We start from the raw sequence: 20,266 nt of genomic DNA on the forward strand, positions 1-20,266 counted from the left end.
TGAGTTACCAGTTTTCTTCCCTAATCATTCCAACAAGTTGGAATATATGCTGCACAAACTTGATGTTCACAGACAGCTCAGATTTTATTTGGATAGAACAAAAGATATCAGGAAATCAGACCAGCTCTTTGTTTCATTCTCTGAATCCAGAAAAAGGTAGACCAGTGGCTAAAACAACTGTATCTGAATGGTTATCTGAATAATATGCCTTTGCAACACAAGATTAAAGCTCACTCAACCAGAGCGGTTTCTACATCCTCTGCATTCCAAATCAATTTGGCCCTTGATAACATTTGTGCAGCAGCCACTTGGTCTAAACCTCATACCTTTATCATACATTACAAAGTTGATAATGCCTCCAGGGACAGGGCTTCTTTTTGGGTCTACCATCCTGAAGAATGTATTCCTGTGAGCCACCCGAGATTGATGGTGCTTGGGACACTAGCCATCAGTCAAGAATGAATGGCAAGATTAAACAACTTCACATTAAGAAGTTATGTACTCACCATAATGTTCCATGTGAGTTGTTCATCTCGCCTTCATTCTTACATCCCTCCCTCCTTCCACCTCCTGGCTGATTGTTGACCTGGATGATGGTCTCATCCTGGTTGCACAATTTCTTCTTCCTTTCCATAGGAAGATAGCTCATTTATATGGTTATAGTACACGCAGCAAACAAGATCTGAGGTAATTCTCAGTGCATCATGGGATTGGGGCTTGGCCTTGAGCTACTGGAAGACCTCGAGCTTTGCATACGCCTGTCCCAGAGCCGATGGATCGGCTCCAAACCCATCAATCAGTCAAGAATGAAGGCGAGATGAACAACTCACATGGAACGTTATGGTGAGTACATAACTTCTTATTCTCCTCCATAGAATCTTTCTAAGGCAATGTCAAATTGACAAACCTTTTAGTATAGCAAAATCTGCCTATGGAAATCTAAAGGTATCACTACTCAGTGCCAGGAGCCTAAACAAAAAGCTCCACTCCCTCCAAGCTCTCCTCACCTTGGAGGATGTGGACATCTGTGCAGTTACTGAGCCATGGTGTAAAGCTGCAGCAAGTATCCTGGCAGTGCAAGGCTTCACTGCCTTCTGCACATTAAGAGCAATAACTACACAATCAGGGACTAAGGGTGGAGGTGTCTCAGTCTACATCAGTAACAAACATACCTCTAGGTTTTTTTAGGATGACACACTGGAATTCCTCTGCATCCAGATTACCACAGACAAAGTCCTACACCATATCCTAGCAAGTTATAGGCTACCCTCTATTTGTCATTAAACCCACAGCTCAGACCTGATGGAGACATTCACCATTCAACCAATTACCATACTCATGAGGGACTTTATTTATTTATTTATTTATTTGCAGTTGGTTTACCAGGATAGTCCATTGGGCCAAAAAGAACCCATTTTCAATGAAGTCCTGGGGAGAAAAGCTCCAAAACAAAGATTACAAAAAGATTACATTAGTTTACAATTTCAATCATTTGTAGATTAGAGACAAATCTTTAAACAATGGTAACAAAAAGATTACAGCAGTTTAAAATTTCAGTCATTTGTGGGTTACAGAAAAAACTTCTAACTAAAACTAAAAAACTTTATTCCTGTATAAAATGGGAATCCTACATGACCCCAAGTTTGCAGGTCCAGAGATTCATAGACTTTGTAAAAACAAACACCCTGGATCAGTTAGTGCAAAGCAGTCTCCTTTGAAATAAGAATCAGTTCTGTAATCTCATGAAAACCCTATAACAGAAACTACCGCAAGGCAAATTACATTTTTTTAAATGCCGCTCCAAACCCAGACAGCACAACAGCCTATGTAGGATTATTCACAGAAGCTCTGAACAACCATGTTGAATAGAGGCTGCTGTGCCTACCAGAAGCGAGTCCCAAACTAACTAAAAAAAATCCAAAATTAAAATAATTGTACAACAAAAGCAAAAAAGTCATAACTGAAATTAGGTGTAACACCAAGAAAGATAAAAGCTTGCTCATTAAACTGAATAGATAACTAAGAAGATTAAGTAAAGCCAAACAAATGTTGGGGTAAAGATAACTTCCCAGGCCAAGGACAACCATCAGGCTTTCTTTGGCTATGTCCAATCCTCAAAGGCAGCACACAACAATGTGCCAAAGTGTTGGTAAATGGAGCCATATTCATGGAAATGGGAGATATTGCAAATCTTCTGGCTGCAATATTCAGCTCCAACCTTGCACCCCCCCCCCCAAGTGCCACCCCCAGTTGCCCCTCAGGAAATACCATAAAACATAATCCATCCAACTACCAGAAGGGTGCCGGTCTTAGATGTGCTCTCCAAGGCCAAGAATACAGCTTTACTGGGCACCAGTAATATCCCAGGATGCCTCCTAAATATCATGAAATATGACCTGTCAGGGACACTGGTGCCACTATTCAGCCATAGCCTGTGGTTACAGGCTTTGTGCCATGTGAATGGAAGCCTGTAATAGCCATCCCTTTGCACAAGGGCGGACCACCAACGGATCCTGGAAACTACAGATTCATAAGTCTAACTAGTCTCATATGCAAAGCCATGGAAACAATTGTCATGGAAATGATTAACAGTGACATGGGAAAACTGTGGTCATAACCCAGTCTGGTTTTGTCAGAAGCAGGTCATGTCTACTAAACCTGCGGATTTCTTTGAGAATGCCACCAAGGCAATGGATGAGGGTAAAATGATGCATATTGCCTACCTTGCCCTAACTAAGGCATTTGATACAATATCCCACTCTGGCATTGTAAATAAACGCTGGAATTAGGCACAAACCCTTATGTAACTTGCTGGATAGCCAACAGGTTCACAGCCAGGATCCAGGAAGCTAAGATTAGAGACACCACCTCCACAAAGAGACAAGTCACCAGTAGAGTCCCCCAGGATTTGTGTTGGGTCCGCTCCTCTTTGATCTCTATTTTTTGTAAGGCAAAGCCAAAATCAAGGACCTCTAGCTTACCAAGTTTGCAGATGATTGCAAGCAAGGAGCGATGGTAAAAAACACTCAACATGTTAACATCTTACAGGAATGTCTAACACAAATGAGTGGTGCCAAAACCATAACTTAAACTCAATGCCAATAAATGCATAATAGTACTTTTTGGAAGGTCAATCACCCAGGGGAAACTACTTCATTGATGAAACACCACTAAAAGTAGACAAAGTAGTTAGGGGACATTTGTAGCAACCTGGCTTTAGACCAGTGTGTATAAGATTGTAAGAAAAACATTTTATGTCACTCACCTTACAGGTAAGGGCATGGTGTCTAGGTCCAGGGAAGTAATCGTGCCACTATAGTCAGCCATCATCAGAACCATCGTTGAGTATAATGCCCCCTTTAGTGTGTGCCTGACCAGGCACATGCAACAACTGGAATGTCCACAGAGTTTCCTCACAAAAAGAATACAGGGTAAAAACACGATATCCTGTGCTGATCACCTCAAAGCCCCATCTCTACACTCTGCTTCAAATAGACTGAAAGGTGATTTATGCCTGGCATACAAGGCATCACACAATCCCACATTGATGGACCTTTTGCATAACCAAAAAAATGAAAAGCACCAGAACTACTAGATCTAAGGATTTAAACTTTACTTGCAACTTAAATAGGACATGTTGGAGGGACAGGTATGTATCTCAGAGAATCCCCATTCTCTGAAACAGGTTTCACGTCCATGTGAAGCAGACCCTTTCCTTAAGTCCCATACCTCTCAACCCAAGAAATCTGGGAAAAGACGCAAAAATAGGGACAGATTTTAAATATTGCTCATGTAAACTTAGAAAATTGCTAGAATAACAGATTTTGTGTTTGCATGCATTTTCTTAAAGCTATAAAGTCTTGACACTCAAATAGTTATCATTGTTTAGTGACTTAAGTTCTTAAGGAATTGCAAAGAAAAAGATAGATTTTATGACGAACACACCAAAAATATGAGGTAAATATCTGGACATTCTGCAAAAATCTAGACAGTTTTGAGGTATGCATAACCCTATTCAAATACAATCTGGACCAGTGGATGGGAAATCTGAACTTCGCTCTTGGTCTGACACCTATGTCTCTGATGGACACAGGCAGCTGTTAATTCATGCCCTAACATACATCTGTTAAAAATAACCTTTAAGTCACTGTAACTTATGGGATACATTTGGCTTGCATGGCTAGACATACAAAGGACCCAGTGGCTGTTAACCTAGTATCTACCAATGAAGCTATAAGTCAGAAATTATTCCAAGGCTGATTATATAAAATGTAATAAACTCATTGAAAGTGCTGAATGATCTTTTGAGTTTAAGGACAGCACTGCACAGGAAGCACTGAATCTGTTTTATGGCAAAATATATAAGCTAATAGAAGACAGTGTCCCTTGAAAATCAAACTACTGAACAGACTGGATTAGAACTCCAAGATGGTGGAATAAATTCATAGTGGAACGATATAAGGAAAAGAACAGGTGGAAGACCTATACACAATATTTCCTTGGGTTTAGAGGGTGAATACAAGGAAGTATGTAATACATTTCTAAAACCTACTAAAAATTGTAAAAGTTTTCATTAAAGCTCTCTGGGAAGAAATGTTAAAACAATTCCAAAGTTTTTAATTCCTATATATCATGCTGAAGACAATATGTTAACAATGATAATGAATTAGGCAATGCTGAGGTTATAATGAAAGCAGTTAATACATTGGCTACTTATTTTAGAACATTTTATACAAGAACTACTTCTTCCTTAAGACAGCTAAAGTATAATGCAATGAGTCCACTGACCACTAAAAACAGGGAAGCTGAAAACAGTGAAGAGTAATGCAAGGGAGATGATGACACACAGGGATAGTTTGAAGAAACATCTGAGGTTCAGTTACACCAACATTCCATTAATGTTTCAGAAACCATTAAGTAAAAAGCTTCATGCGTTCTTCTTGGCAGACTATTATATTATCTGTCCATAAAAATAGAGATTAAAAACAAAAATGAAAACTACAGACAGATTAGTTCATTTTCTTGTAAATTAAAATATTTTGAAAGAGATAGTGATGACATCTTTTACCTGTTAGTTTATATCTTCCTTGTGTATGAAGCTAACATGGCTTTAATAAAAGAAGACCATGCATACCTGATTTAATTTAATTTGTTTATTAATTTATCCTTTATTGACCGAGTTTAGACTAATGACTTCTTTTCAGGGGAAACCAAAGTGTAATTTATACTACAAGGGGAAACTTGACCAAGGCATTGGGGAACTTCCCTACTCGCGACTGGTACTCACAGAAGTGTCAGATAAAAATACATACACGCATCCCGTTCTTAGTGCAGTGGAGGCTGGGAGGACTATGCATGAGATGAATACTTCAAAAGGAGCAGAAGCAAAGAACAGCTCAATGAAAGGAGTTGTGGATGTAGCAGAGGCTTCTGAAACGTTCTTTCAAAAGCAATTATTTCTTAAAATGGGAGTAAACCTATGCAAAGATAGTAGTGACTATCCAAGGAGGACAGAAAGAGAGACAGAGAGAAAAAAAAGGACACTTCAAAAAGAAAGTTTTTGGAGAGAGTACAAAGTAAAAGAAGCCAGGAGTTGAACAGATATGAGGAAAGGGACAGTGCAATTATATGGGCATCATGAAAACACAAGAGGTAAGAGCGTTCATTTTGAATAATAGAGACATTTTGTGACTTTTTTGAAACTGCACAAGGCATGGAAAAGTTTTTGTATTAATATGAAAAAAGAATGATAATCCATGGAATGAATATGTAGTTAAAGCATCTTTTTGAGAGACAAAAAAGAAAGTAACATATACAGTTTTGATCAGAGGTGGAAAGAGAGACTTTAAAAGAATATTTAAAAAGTATTTATAAAGAAGTAATGAAGACTTCAAAATTCTATGACAATAAGGGTTTATGGACTGGGGGATGGGATTGTAATGTCATTTTAGAAATGGAAAAAAAAATTGTACACATTCTGAGTAGCATATATGTTGAACATAACAATATTGTAAAATACTGGGACAATTAAAAACCTCATTTTTTCTGTGGGAAAGGAGGACATTTAGTAAATGACTGATAAAAATGAAATGTTATATATATGTACTAGAAAATAGGACATGAAGAAAAGAAATGTGAAATTGAATGTTATAAATGTAAAAAAACAGGCATACATGGATGGAATGTAAAAAAAAGAGAGAATGAATCAAGTATTGAAAATCAGGGAAATGATAAAAAATGGATATTAAGAATAGACAGAAAAAGATGAAATGTTAGAAGAAAAAAGGAGATGGTAAAAGAAGAGATGAAGGACAGGAAAAATAATCAGAAGATAGTGATGAAAATATAAGCTGGAAAGTGGAAAGAGAAAAAAGTTATTTTGGTAAAAGACAGTATAAGGAAATTTAAAGGTATTAATATAAAATAAAAGAAGGAAATGGATGAGAAATATAAATTAAAACAGTGTAGGAAGATGATATCCTTTAAAGAACAGAGGAAGGAATAATTTACGGATTCTTTCAGTCAATGTAAACAGTATGAAAACATAAGGATAAGGATTTTAGAGTGGTGCAGTAAATTTGATGTTGATATTGTTTTGGGAGGTACAAGATTTCTGATATGAAGAAAGATTACAGACACAAAAATATGGGATGGGGAGATAATATAGAGTATGGGAAGCAAACTTTGTTCAGGAATAGCAGTTTTATATAGAAAAACAGTAAAGATTGTTGATGTCCTATTAGCTAGAATAGGAAAACTATCAATTGTAGTTTAAAGATGGCAAGGGAAGGTTTGTATAGAATTACAGCTGTATGCTTATATGACTTGTAAAGAAAGGGAGAATTTATTTTAGAGAATATTAGACTATATACTTACAAATATGCATACAATAATTACAGGAGCTTTTAACTGTGATTTGAGGTGGAATAAAAAGAAAAGCAGAAACATTGTAAACAATGATAGAAGTTAAGAAATATGGGGAATTGTTTATGGAAAAAATCATGGACATACAGAAGTTGTACTTTAAAATCTGAAATTGATTACTTTATAGTATGAAAAAGAATGCAATGGAAAAGAAAGTAATTAGCCAATTATGGAAGGACCATATTAATATGAAAGCATCTTCAATTGTTAGTCTGAATGGTGGTTTACTCTTAAAATGCAAATGAAGTTATTTACATTAACAGAGTAAAGTAAGAAAAAAAGAAAAGCAGGAATATGCTAAAACATACAAAGATGCATTGGAGAATAATAGAGAATATTACAAAAAGTGAGAGAGAAACTTAGAAAAGAAATTACAAAAGAATTAAGAATTATTATATAAGCAAAGACATTTTTACAAGGCCGAAAGGAAGAGGTATCACCAAATGTAAGTAAGATGGTGAAGGAGGATAGTAGTGTTAGCAGAGAAATGAAAAATAAAGAAGGTAATTTATAGAAAAGTCTACAGCATATTATGGAAATTGTTGTTATGTGAAAAAATGTTTAGAAAGAAAAAAAGACAAATGGCAAGACACGGGAAGTAAAAAAAAGATCTCTGAACAAATTCACAGGGAATTCGAAAAAGAGATTACTTTTATTTGAATCAGATAAATGTGTTTAAAAAGTTAAATGTAGAATCAGCAGTTGGTCCAGATGGAATTGGATATGAAATGTATAAAAATTTAGAAGAATGGCAGAAAAAGGACTTTTTTTTTTTTTTTTTTTTTTTTTAATGAATTGTTGAATGAATGTTTAAATCATGAGGAATTATGCAGTGAGATAATAAAATATGTATGGAAAAAAGGAAAAAAGATATAAAGAACTGGAGACAGTGTTAAATAACACAGACTATAAGATATTTATAAAAATAATATAGAAAATTGTCGAGAATAAGATGCAATGTATAATGGAGGAAAGTGCATATAGTATGAAAGAAAAGAGATGTCGAGCTATTAATGATTTTGACAGAAATAGTGAATAATATTGCAAAATGGAGAAAAGATATAAAACTTATGGTAGGTGATATATTGTTGCAAATAATGGAAATGTACATTAGCAAAAAAAATAAGCAACTGTGTGTATAACAGCATGTAGCAATAATGAAGTAAGAGTCTTAGTGAATAGTTGGTTAAGTAAAGAAATAGACACTGAGTATAACACAATGGTTCCCTGTGAGTAGTGCTTTATTTGCTTTAGTTATGAATACAACAGTTAGTCATAAAATGAAGAAAGCAGCATATGTAATTCATACAGATGTTGCAATTCCAGCTATGAGGTCATATGTAGAGGATATTATTACATTAACTACAAAAATAGAGAATGGATGAGAAAAATTATATTTTATGTTTAGTTGATCGAAAGAAAAAGGCATGACTTTAAATAAAGAGAAAAACAAATGAACTGGAGAGAAAATAAAATAACAAGTATACAATTCTCTATGAAAGAAATATCTGTATTAGGAATAAATGTTGATAAAGAAAGAAATCGAAAGCAATGGGATGCAATATCAAAGGAATTACAATATATCTGCATTTTATGGAAAATGTACAGATTATCTTATACGATGAAAGCAAGTTTGATTAATTCAGTATTAATAGAGAAAATAGCATATTTATCAAGTGCTATGTGAGAAGCAATTGTTAGAAATATTTTTTTCTTTTGCATGGGGTTTTAGATTAAATCCTGTATTGTATATGAAGAAATAAGGAGGATTAGGTATAGGTTCCTATGAGTTTACTAGGCTAATGGGCCTAGGGCCTGTACAAGCCTAGCCATTTTATGCCCGTGTTCCCTAATTGACCATGGTTAGATGGTCTTTATTTGCAGGGTGAGTCTGTGATCAGCACCGAATGCCCCTGTCCATGTGAGACACAGGTGCAACCCCTGGGGTGAATTTACGGTCTCCCTTCCAACTGTCTAATTTGCACTTACAGAGTCATTGAAGAGCTCTGCTTCATGTGAATTGGGATTTTATATCAGAGGAGTGACACTGTCTGGAAAACATATCTGTCTCTCCAACAAGTTCTGTTGATGTCACAGTCTAGGTTAAGATCCCTGGATCGAGTGACTATTGTTCCAGTTGATTTGTGGACATGTAGTATTTCCATTAGGACAAGTTCAGAGACTGCTCTGTAGGCCAAGCATAAGTCACCTCTCAGCAGCGTGTATGATGCAGAGTACAGTGACAGGGCTATCAGTTTTTCCATGTAGGTCATGTTTTGGTGGCCCTGAATTTTCTTGGTGAGAAACCACTGTGGATTCTCCAGTTACTGCAGATGTCTGATGAGGTACATGCAAAAGGAAGCACTGTGTTCTATTAGTGGTCTGATGAGGGTCGAGTACAGAGGCGTTATAACATCCTTAGTCTTGGATGTGATGCCGTTACTTATGAGATGCGCAACACAGAAGGCTTTTCTTACCACTGTGGACACATGGTGATCGCAGTTTAGGTTGCTGTCAACCTGTGCTCCCAAATCCCACACCACTGGGTTTGAGCTTAGGGGGGGGCACTGTCAATATTGTAATTTGCAGGGATGTCCTCTTTACCAACAGGGATGATAATGCACTTTTTTACATTTAGTTTTAGTCCATTTTGCACCATTCATTTGTGTTATCCCTTGTTGGGGTCTCAATGACTAACCCCAGTTTGCAATCATCAGCGAACTTGGTAAGCCACAGGCTGGCTACTTTTGCCCAGACTTCCAAGAAATAGATTCCAAACAGTAGACGGCCAAGCAAAGATCCTTGTGGTACACCACTGTTAACTAGTCTACTGGTAGAGGTGGACTCCCAACTTTGCCAGTATGCATTCTATCGGTGAGCCAGCTGGCTACCCATCTAGTGACATATCATTTAATCCCCAGCAGGGAGAGTCTCTCAGTGGGGGATTGTGTTGAAACCCTTGGCCAAGTCAAGATAGCCAGTATGTACTATTTTGCCTTAATCCATTCTTGATGAAGTCCACCACCCTTAACAAAGTCAAATTGGGTCTGGTCAAGACTTTGAAGATTGTCTGTGTCCTTGTTGATAAGGTCCATGATGATTCTTTCCATGGCCTTGGAGATGAGGCTGGTTAGGCTTATGGGTCTTTAGTTCGGCGGGTTGGTTGATGTCCTGCTTTGTGCAAGGGGATTACTGTTGCTATTCTCCACTTTGCTGGAACAAAGACAGTGCTTAGGCAATGGGTAGAGTGCCAAGTGGTTCCGATAGGTCTTGTTTTAGATTGCTTACTAAGCAGCCTGGGATGTTTTCTGGTCTCATGGAGAGTGCAGATATGACCTGCTCTTTGGAGATACTAGGTAGAAGACTGGTGTCAGGTATGCTTTGGGGTATGGCTGGTGGGAACAGGGGGGGTGAGGTTTGCGCCAAAATCTGTCAGGTTGGCAATTTCCTCCGGCACAGTATGAATGATTCAACCAAAACTCAGGAAACAACAAAATGAACAAAGCACCCAAGGACTGCGATCAGCAGCAAGCACTAAAACTGTAAAAAAGGTCACTTTGAGGCACCAGATAAAAGTAGACGCCACTTTTGAAGTTATAAAGTTAAAAAAACAATACTTTATTAATGCTTAATGAAATCACCACGTTTTCATCCTCTAAACACCAGGACTTCATCAGATATAATGCCATTACAAATTCTGTTCTTAAATACTCTAATCCCATCACCAAAACAATTACTCCAATAAAACAATCTTAAACTACATTCTCAAGTTCCCACTGTGGAGATAAAGGATGGCAATAGTCATACAAAAAATACTAAGTGAATTATAAAACATCTCTGCTTGACATAATAAAATCTATAAAAAAAACAGTAAAATATTTTGAAAAGCCTGTAAAAATGTGTATAAATTTAATTAAATAGGTAATATGGCCTAAAACCTATTATTTCCATGAACAATGGTGCCATCTAGTGGTCTGCAGTGTAACTAATGTAAAGTCTTACAACAGTGTGTACTCTCGGCATCTCAAGGGATTATTGATACCATACATACTCAAATACATAAACTGTAAGGGGGTGTATATATGTCACCTAACCATAACAACATTGTCCTTTTTTTTACAGTTTCAGTATGAGTGGTACCGTCCACTATAAGTTCGGCAAATAGCTGAGTATTTCCTTTTAGATTTTGCATGTAGCTAAAGATTGCCATATGATTATCCTTAGCTAGGGATGCTAATTTGGCCTCATAAGTAGCTTTAGAGGACTTTACAAGACATTTGATTTGCTTGTTCAAGCTGTGGAGGGTATTCTTCCTCTACTGAGTAAGTTCCCTCTTGTTCTTAGATAACAGTTTCTTTCTTTTGTTATGTAAGCTTTTTATACTTGAAGTCCACTAGACCAGGATGACTTGTTTTTTGGGAGGATCTGGTTTTGATCCAGTCAGGTACAACCAAGTCTATACAGTTGTTTAAGTGGTTGTACAGAGCATTTGTGTAGTCCTCTGCATAGGAGTCATTGCTGGATGCATTAGCCATGGGTTTTAAACTTTTTATACTATCACTTATGTTGTAGTTTGCTTTGGAGAAATTTTGCAGTGCATTTGTTCCTGTGGGGGGTGTCTGGTCTGATCATTACTTTGAACAAGACAAATTTATGGTCTGACCTTATCAGGGAGGGCAACACACAGGGGGTAGTGCAGTGACCCCCCCCCCATGATGGTCAGTACTAAGTATAGGACATTTGAGGCCCTTGCTGGGGTGCAGACTAGCTGTTCCAGGGAATTTGTATTGACAAAGTCCAGGAACCTCAGGGTGATCATATTTTTGCTTGTGTATGTCACCAGTTGATGGAAGGATAGTTGAAATCTCCTATGACCAAAGTGTTTGGTTGAATAGTGAGTGAATCTAGGAAGTCCAGGTAAGCGGTGTACTTCGTTCATAGTGGTGGACTTGTAACTAGCTATGATGTGGTACGGTGTTTTACCAATAGTAAGTTGGACCTGTAGTAGCTCAAGAGAGTTGTAGTGTTTAACCAGTCTTGGGGTGTATTTGGTTTTAATGAAGATGGATACACCTCCACCTTTGATTCTTTCATGCTCATTTTGGGGTCTGAATATGTGGAAGGTGTTGTAGCCTTGCTTGGTCGGGGTGCAATCTGTGGCCTTGAGCCATGTCTCATTGACTGAACAGATGTCAGCATTTTCCAGTGTGAAGAGTACTTCCATGGAGTGCAGTTTCTTGTTTAGGCTCATAGCAATAAGCAGCATAACCCTGAGTTTATCTCAAGTGGATTTTTTTACGTTGGGAATTTTGTTGTTTTGACATTGCCTAAAACGGCACTTTGGGGGAGGCAAGCATCTTTGCCAGTGTCTGAAAGCCTACGGGAAACAGGTAAAGACCATCTCTGGAAAAGCAGCATGGTCTGTCAACCTTGTCTTCCCAGGCTAACCGATACTGGATCCCCCCAGACTGACACCAAAAGCTGAGCCAATTGTTGAAGTCAATTATTTTTTGTCTATATTGCGGCATCATCCTGAGTGAAGGTAACATGCTGCTTAGGGCTAGGGACATACCTGCCTGGGACATATAATCTGAGAGTCCAGTCATGTCTCTCTCTTCTTATAGTCCAGAGTTGTAATTCTGAAATTAATCACCTCAACATTTACTGTGACAGAGTCGTAAAGGTAATTGTTGAGTGACTTGAGTGCATGTGTGATTTAATGGATTCTGGCAGCTGATTGTGACCTTCTTTTCCAGCCTGGTGAGAAGGACATCTGTGTCTCTCACTGTGATGTCAGCTATGACCAGGTCATTTGGTTTTGAGGTGTTTTGCCTTAGGGGGTTATTTGCTGAGACACTGGTGTGTGTTATGTGTAGTGGATTTTACTTGCTTTGTAGGATGTGCAAGTGGTTTGCATTTGGGAGGTCTCTGATATTTTTGTAAGCTTATATTGAGTTCCTCCAAGTATCTGGGTTTGTGTGTTGACTTTGTTTTTTGTGAGAGGTGGTGTGTGTGCTGACAACTCGTTTGATGTTCGATTTGTTATGTGAGAGAATTTATTCCAAATCCATAGTGTAATTACATCTCCCACATATTGCATTTGTTTGTTTTAGGAGTAAGTAGTTGTCAGTATACATGAGGCAATTACTACATTGCCTCAGGATGCACATGTCAATCAGGCTGGTTGGAGAAATGTTTGGAACTGACCATCCTTTATGGCAGGTTTTTACCATAGCTGCTACTGGGGAGTGGGTTAGTTTGACCAAAGTTTGTTCTAGGATTAACAGAGGGATTTATTCTGTTGAAGGCTAGGGGTGAAAAACAAAACTATGGCAACACTTTTCAATGCACAACTGAGTTGCCTGCTATGCAGCAGGGGAGCTTGGGAGGATTCCACTAATAGATGTCTATTGGAAAATTTTCTTTTAAACCCAGTAGTGTATATGGTGCATCATTATATTGTACAAGGTTCTGAAATGGTTAAATAAAAAAAAAACATGAGAATTAGTAACAAGATTATTTAAATTATGTCTGACGAATTTGGGGAAACAAAAAAAAACAGAATGTTATAATGAAGAAATACAGAAGATAAAGATTTGGAAAATAGACTGATGAAACAGATGAAGACAGAAAAACATGGTACAAAAATATGACAAAATATTACTGTGTTAATCCATGGGAAAATATACCAGAGAAAATAATCAAAGCAATTAAAGAAAGAAATGGTGAACTCATAAAGTTGTGTCAAGATTTTTTTATGGAGATTGGGGATAAAAAAATACCAGTAAAAGCTAATATACCATACGAAAAGAAAAATGAAATAATATGTTTGTATTGTGGTAAAGAAGAAACAAGAGACCATATCTTTTTGAAATGTAAGAAAGTTAAAAAATCTGTGGGATAAATTATGTACAGAATTTTTTTTTTTTAGAATTCTCAAGAGCAGTGATAGTACAAATATGGACATGACTGAATATGATTATTATAATAGAAGTAAATAATCAAAATTGAATTTATCTAGAAAAGTAAGTAAATAATCAAAACTGAATTTATCTAAAAAGTGTGTTATGTAGTGTGGATATTATGAAATGAGAAGATTAATGAAGTTATGGTTACTGAAGACCGGAAGATGTAAATAAATAAAGGGCCCCCTACTCTTTTCAGTAAGTCCTGTGGGATTTTTTACATCCACCTAAGCTACCACCCACTTGGGCAGATGGAGCCATGGTTTAACATCTCATCTGAAGGACAACACACTCAGAAGCACCCCCATTTTGTACTGTAGTGTCATTACTCGAAATTAATCCATGCAGTTGGTGTGGGAATAGAACCCACAGTCTTCTGATCTTCCAACATCCAAGGTAACTATGCTAGCTGTGGTGCCAGTGACACTGCAATCACTCTATGAAAATGCAGTTAATATACTAGACCAGGGTTTAGCAGCTGATGTCATTTTACTAGATGTACGCCATGCTTTTGATTCTGTGCCTGTGTTTGGTTATTGGATTCCTTAAGAAATTTGGCACCAATAAATATGTTTACAGTTGTGCAAAAGAATGGTTGACTTAGTCATTCACTGTAAAGAACTGTGCTACGTTTTCTGGTAAATATAAACTATATCACTTGTCACAATGGTATATATTATTTAAATTATTTATGACCGATTTAAAAGGAAACAAAAAGTTCTGCAAGAAATATGTAGATTAACTACATTTATTATATTTCCAGTTTTTAATTTGTTTTTGATTATGCAGTATACTGACCAATCATAGAGGAAGCAAATTACAACAGAAAGTGTGTGTGTGTGTGTGTGTGTGTGTGTGTGTGTGTGTGTGTGTGTGTGTGTGTGTGTGTGTGTGTGTGTGTTCATGCATTTTGGGTAAGGAGCAACAAATACCCACATTCATAGTTTAATAACATCATACAGCCAACTTCCTTTAAGAAAGACCTGGAAACTGTTGTCATCAATGTCCTTTCTCTTCATAAAAATATGTATACTATATCAACACTACAGTGCTCCAGCCAATGGCAGTACTAGCTGTACTTGATCCCTACCTACAGTAGTGTCCCAGCCAATGGCAGCACTAGCTACACTTGATCGCCACCTACGGCAGTGTGTCAGCCAATGATTGCACCCAGACTGCCATCTGCAGCAGTGTGTCAGCTAGTGATTTCACCCAATCACCACTTAAAGCAGTGTCGCAGCCAATGGTGACACTGGCTGCACTTGATCTTGACATTACCAATTTGTGCTAAAGAGTACCTGGTCTGTGACTGTGGCAGCAGTGGGTGAAAATTTTACAAATCTCTCCCTGCCATGACTATGGACCAGAAAACAGACATGATGTGCCATAGGCTCTAACACCTTAAAGGAATTGTGTGTTATGTTGCTCATCAGCAGTCCTAAGTGTAGTGTGATTCACCTTTTGAGATTTGCATTACTGTCAGGACCATGGAAGAGTAACATTGCACACAATCACTTTAAGGGACCATGCATAATGCTTATAAATAGCTGTGTAAAACAAGAAGCTTAACCACATTAAAATAAAGTTAAACTATAAAACATAATATTTGTGATGGGCATAGCCACCCACTGCCCCCATATGAGAAGTTCTGACCCTTCACACTGTTGCTAACTCAATGTACTAATTCTGAGCTCATACCATGTCATTGTAAAGAGAATATGTGGTTTTCAATCAAGCCAAATATTCCTTTTACACCAAGAAACTAGTTTCAGAGTTAGTATATTTAGTTAGTGGAGATGCTGGGGAAAATCCCCACACTAGATGTGTACAACATGTGTATGTCAATATTCCTAATGGTGCATTACTGTTATAAAGTTTAGGTTCAGAATTTTGTACACAAAGACTGGTGAAGTCCTAAAGAGACTCTCCTAAAGAGACCTCATCACTGCTAATGTTGTAGAGAATTACCTGTACAGTTTGTTTTTCTGAGACTAGAACACCTGCTTATTGCATGTTTATACCTTTTTTTTTTTTAAAGAACTGTGACAGTGCTAAAGGCTACACACTTCAGACATACTAACAGTTCCTAACACTTGGCTAAATAACAATGCATAACAGTAGTGAAAATACATCTTGGCAAACTTCTAAATATGGCCTCACTTTAAATTGAGGTTTCAGACACGTAAGATATGTGGAGTGAAATATTATTGGTTTTGTTGCAGTTTTATTTTTTAATGACAATATTTGCCATCATTATGAAGATTTGTAAATTGGGACTAAATTTTCTGGTGCTTTTTTTTGCTTTCAATACATGGGTTCTGCCAGACAATTAATTAGCCATCCACCTTGCAGCATAAGGATTTCTAGTCAGATTTCCCAGCCTGTGAATAATGCTGCATGGGGAACAGTGTCAAACGTCATCCATGATCAGAGAGCGTTAGTGGCATAGCTAATGTTTCAGGTTTTTTATTGGTGTTACCATTATTGATTTTATTCCATTATAGGATATTAAAGCAATAACCGATGACGTGGTGTGGTATATCGAAGATTTACCCAAGGCTGGTGTGGTTTAATTACAAGGGCGAAGCCTGAGTGATTAAACATAGGCAACCGTGGGTAAATCTTCAATATACCACAGCTATGGAGTCAGTTATTGCTATTATGCAATGACATTATTTAAAAAAAAAAAAACGTACTTTTCTTAAATAATGTCTTTGTATAATGGCGGATTGCTGTTTTTCCACCGGTTGTGGTATGCTGCTTCTGCATTTTGATGTACTGCACATGCGTATGGGACTTGCATTCCTGCGCATACACAGTACATCAAGGCTTTGAAACAGAAGCAACGGAGAAAAGAAATTGTCCATTTTCTCTCTCTCTTTTTTTTATTTTTGTAAAAAAAAAAAGGTTTTGGGTCAGTTTATACCAATGGAAAAAAGTCCAGGTGACCGAAACTTTTTCCTTTGGCATATTGTGGGATTTACAGCGGGCACGCTGGTTGGGCTGGCCAATCAGCGTGCACGTTTTAGAATATTAATAGGCAGACATTGTATAATTCCTTTTCCTTCACAACTTGCCCCGGTAGAAATTTCATCAGTCATTCACAGGAAGATATCTGGGGTCCATCAACTAGTTTCTGTGACCCAAAAAAGCTTATCATATGAATTTCCTTTTTGCAACTTCTCTGAGGTAAACATCTTTGAGTCTGACAAAATTTGTTGGCTATATGCTTCTGCTGGTGTGGTGCTGGCGATAATCACTCCTGGGAGTAATATGTTTGCCTTTGTTTTATTTATTGTGGCTGGCACACAGCTGTGGTCATCCCTACTTAGAGTATGAGAGTATAAATGTGGTCATGCATCTGTCAGTCATTAGATCTTGTCTCATTAAGTCTGGGCCTCAGACTCCATTTTTTAAACAACACTGGTTTAGTGGCTACATCTAGTTTGGTATGACATGTACTGTTGCAGACTTGTGGCAGGTCATGTATGTCAAGGGTGTGACCACACTCTGTGGTCAGAATGTCATGAGATAGATCAGTACCGCTTTTACAAGGTGAGGTATCGGACAGGGTCATATTTCTGGTTACTCAACAGAATTGTTTGCAATTTTCCATGCAGTGCCACAGATAACCATTCTGCATTTTGAAAATTTGCTTCTTCCACTCAAAGGAATGAAGTGAAATCTAACATGCATTTGAAGAGGTTTTCTTTATAAATAATTTAATTGTATGTATTACAGTGATCCTATTCTCTTAAAAATGCATTATACAATAAGTTACTTTTATGCATCACAGTGCTTCTGTTCTTTTAAAAATGCATTATACAACAGTTTGCTTGTTTGTATCACAGTGTTTCTGTACACTTGGAAATGCATTATATTGTGTTACTCATCTGTTTCTGAATTAAGGGAACACTCTGTATGTACATTCCCTGCTACTCCATTCTAGATTTATAACCTTAAACTACTACTAGGCCAGTGAACAGATTCCCTGGCCACAGCATTATTAGGTTAAAGTTGTCTGTGTGCTGTTTTGGAGGGAATGTGTTCCAACAGAGCTAAAGTATCTTTATTAAGTCATGAACTCAGACCAAAACAACAAGCACAAACACAGAAGACCACTTATTCAAAAGCAGCACAGCTAAATGTACTCTCACCACTGTTTAGACAAAATGCATGCTCGATCACAAAGGAAAACCCAAAGTCATCTGACATCAGTGATACATACCTTAGCATGGGCCGCTGTGTGGGCTGGGGTGAGTCTCCTTCCTGTTGCTGTGGAACCTTACGGGTCACGTCTTTGTATATAACTCTTATCATTACTCCCATCCACAGCAACGTTGAGAGTGAGGAGTAATGCAGAATTATGCCAACCTGTAGTAAACAAAATGAGAAACGCAGTCACGAACAGTTGATATGGAAGTGTATATAGTAAGAAACTACTCTAGTTGGAAGTATGAGAAAATATTAAATCTGTCTTCAATGGCCATTGCTTTATAGAAAGCAAGAAAGTATGGAGAAATTCAGTGCGTGAACCTGTGACTCACTTCTTTTGTATCTTTATACTCTCTGGGCATGAAACATGACAATGCTTTAGCTAACACACTGAGAATAAATAGGCTCATAGTTTACATTAAAAAAGCAGAATGTATTAAGAAATTGCATACAAGAATATATTGCTATGAAGCTGTCTTGGGGGGGGGGGGGATGCAAAGGTCTATAAAAAACATCCATCTATTTGGATCTACTTCATTAGATCAAAATACCACATAATTGAAATTTATTTTTGAGACGAGATGACCGTAACTTAAAAAAAGGAAAATGTACTTTGCCAAAACTACAGAGAAAGAAACCCAACTTTGCATGTCAGACAGCAGCCGAAAGTACTGTATGGAGATCACAGTTAAAAACAAAAAGTAAGTAATACACTTAAATATAAAATTAAACAAACATTTTTCATAGTTTTTGCACCCCTTGCCCCCCTGCAAATTTTATATACCAACTCAGATCATACTACAGTGGGGAAAAGGGTAAATTTCCTGATCCTCACTGTTCTGGAATCTCCATTAACAACCATTGAAAAGTTTCACTTTTAATTTAAATTTAAATGTAGTACTTACTTTTTCTTTCTATCCATGATCTTCATGGAGTACATATGCACACGCATAAATGTATGTTGTATTTTCCCCTTTCTAATTCCTCTTCAATTGTTCCTATATCCTTCCATTGCACTAACCTCTTCCCATTCATATGCTAGTCATTAAACATAGCTAAAATTCAGTACACTAGCCAGTCCCCTTTTTGTAGTCCAAAACCTACCTCAACTGTTATACACCACAGAAACTTTCCTATTATTATTGCCCCACAATTCTCCCACTTTCTGTAATTCAGACTTCTCTGAGTGGCATAACATAGCATCTAACTCGTTCTTTATTTCCCCATCCCACATATTCAGAAGCCTCCTCTCACCTAAGTCTTAGCAGTTCACACATGTCCAGCATCCTTACTTACTGTATGGTCCATGTTTTTTTTTACACTTTTCTAAACATATCTGTCCTTACAGACTTTCTTCCTTTCTTTTAGCATACCCAATCCAATTTACCATTTTCATATTGCCTTATTTATTTTTTACAATGTTAACAACTATCATGTATCTCCAAAAATGTAATGTACCCAATCCCATGATTTTTACTTCTACTGTAAATATGTGTTTTCTTATCCTCCTGTCCCTCCATATACACTGTCTGCATATCGCTTATAACTTCATTTTGTGAAGTAACCCCTGCCTTTTTGCATTGATCGCACATGGGATAACCCCACTCCATTCACTCTGTAATATTTTCCCTAACCACCTATCTAGCACCTTACATACCTTTGTCTCAGAGCCTCTCAGTTCATGTTTCCTGCGTCTGACTCAGTCAAACATAATTTTAAGTCTAAGTGTTTCCCCTTCTTTTGTCCACAATAGTCCAACTTGCTATTTCTCCCCACTCCCTAACTTAGAAACAGCAGACTTTATTAGATGAAATATTAAACCTGATTTTGGATGAAATATTAAGCTTACCTCTTCCCTAAACTCTCCAAAGAGCCTTAATACTCCAGTAAACAGACTAATAAAATTTTCAAAAAAAATCATACGGTAAATAGGTATACCCTGAGCTCTGTCCTCTTACCTTCCTCCCCTATTAGTACCACTCTTAACTATTGTACTAATCCTGCAATTCCTGTCAAAACGGCCTCAGTGACTGGGAAAAGCCTTTGCTCGTACCCCTGTTAGATAAATCGCCATTTACTAACATTCTAACTTAACATCTTCCTTACAGCCTTAAATGCTGTGCCCACCTATCACTCCCGATTACCTTCCCTCCAGTATTGAA

At 37.3% G+C, this 20,266-nt stretch overlaps 1 protein-coding gene across 1 annotated transcript in view; it reads right to left on the reverse strand.

Moving 5' to 3' along the window:
- Nucleotides 1–20,266, reverse strand: part of ADGRA2 (adhesion G protein-coupled receptor A2) — a 1,412,458-nt gene that overhangs the window by 16,393 nt on the left and 1,375,799 nt on the right. Inside the window, exon 17 of the mRNA XM_044083057.1 lies at nt 18,118–18,263. Coding sequence (XP_043938992.1) covers nt 18,118–18,263 — 146 coding nt within the window. The remainder of the gene's footprint in view (nt 1–18,117; nt 18,264–20,266) is intronic.

This window comes from Protopterus annectens, chromosome 9.part0, assembly GCF_019279795.1.
Source record: "Protopterus annectens isolate FY-2018-M chromosome 9.part0, PAN1.0, whole genome shotgun sequence".
NCBI lineage: Eukaryota > Metazoa > Chordata > Ceratodontiformes > Protopteridae > Protopterus > Protopterus annectens.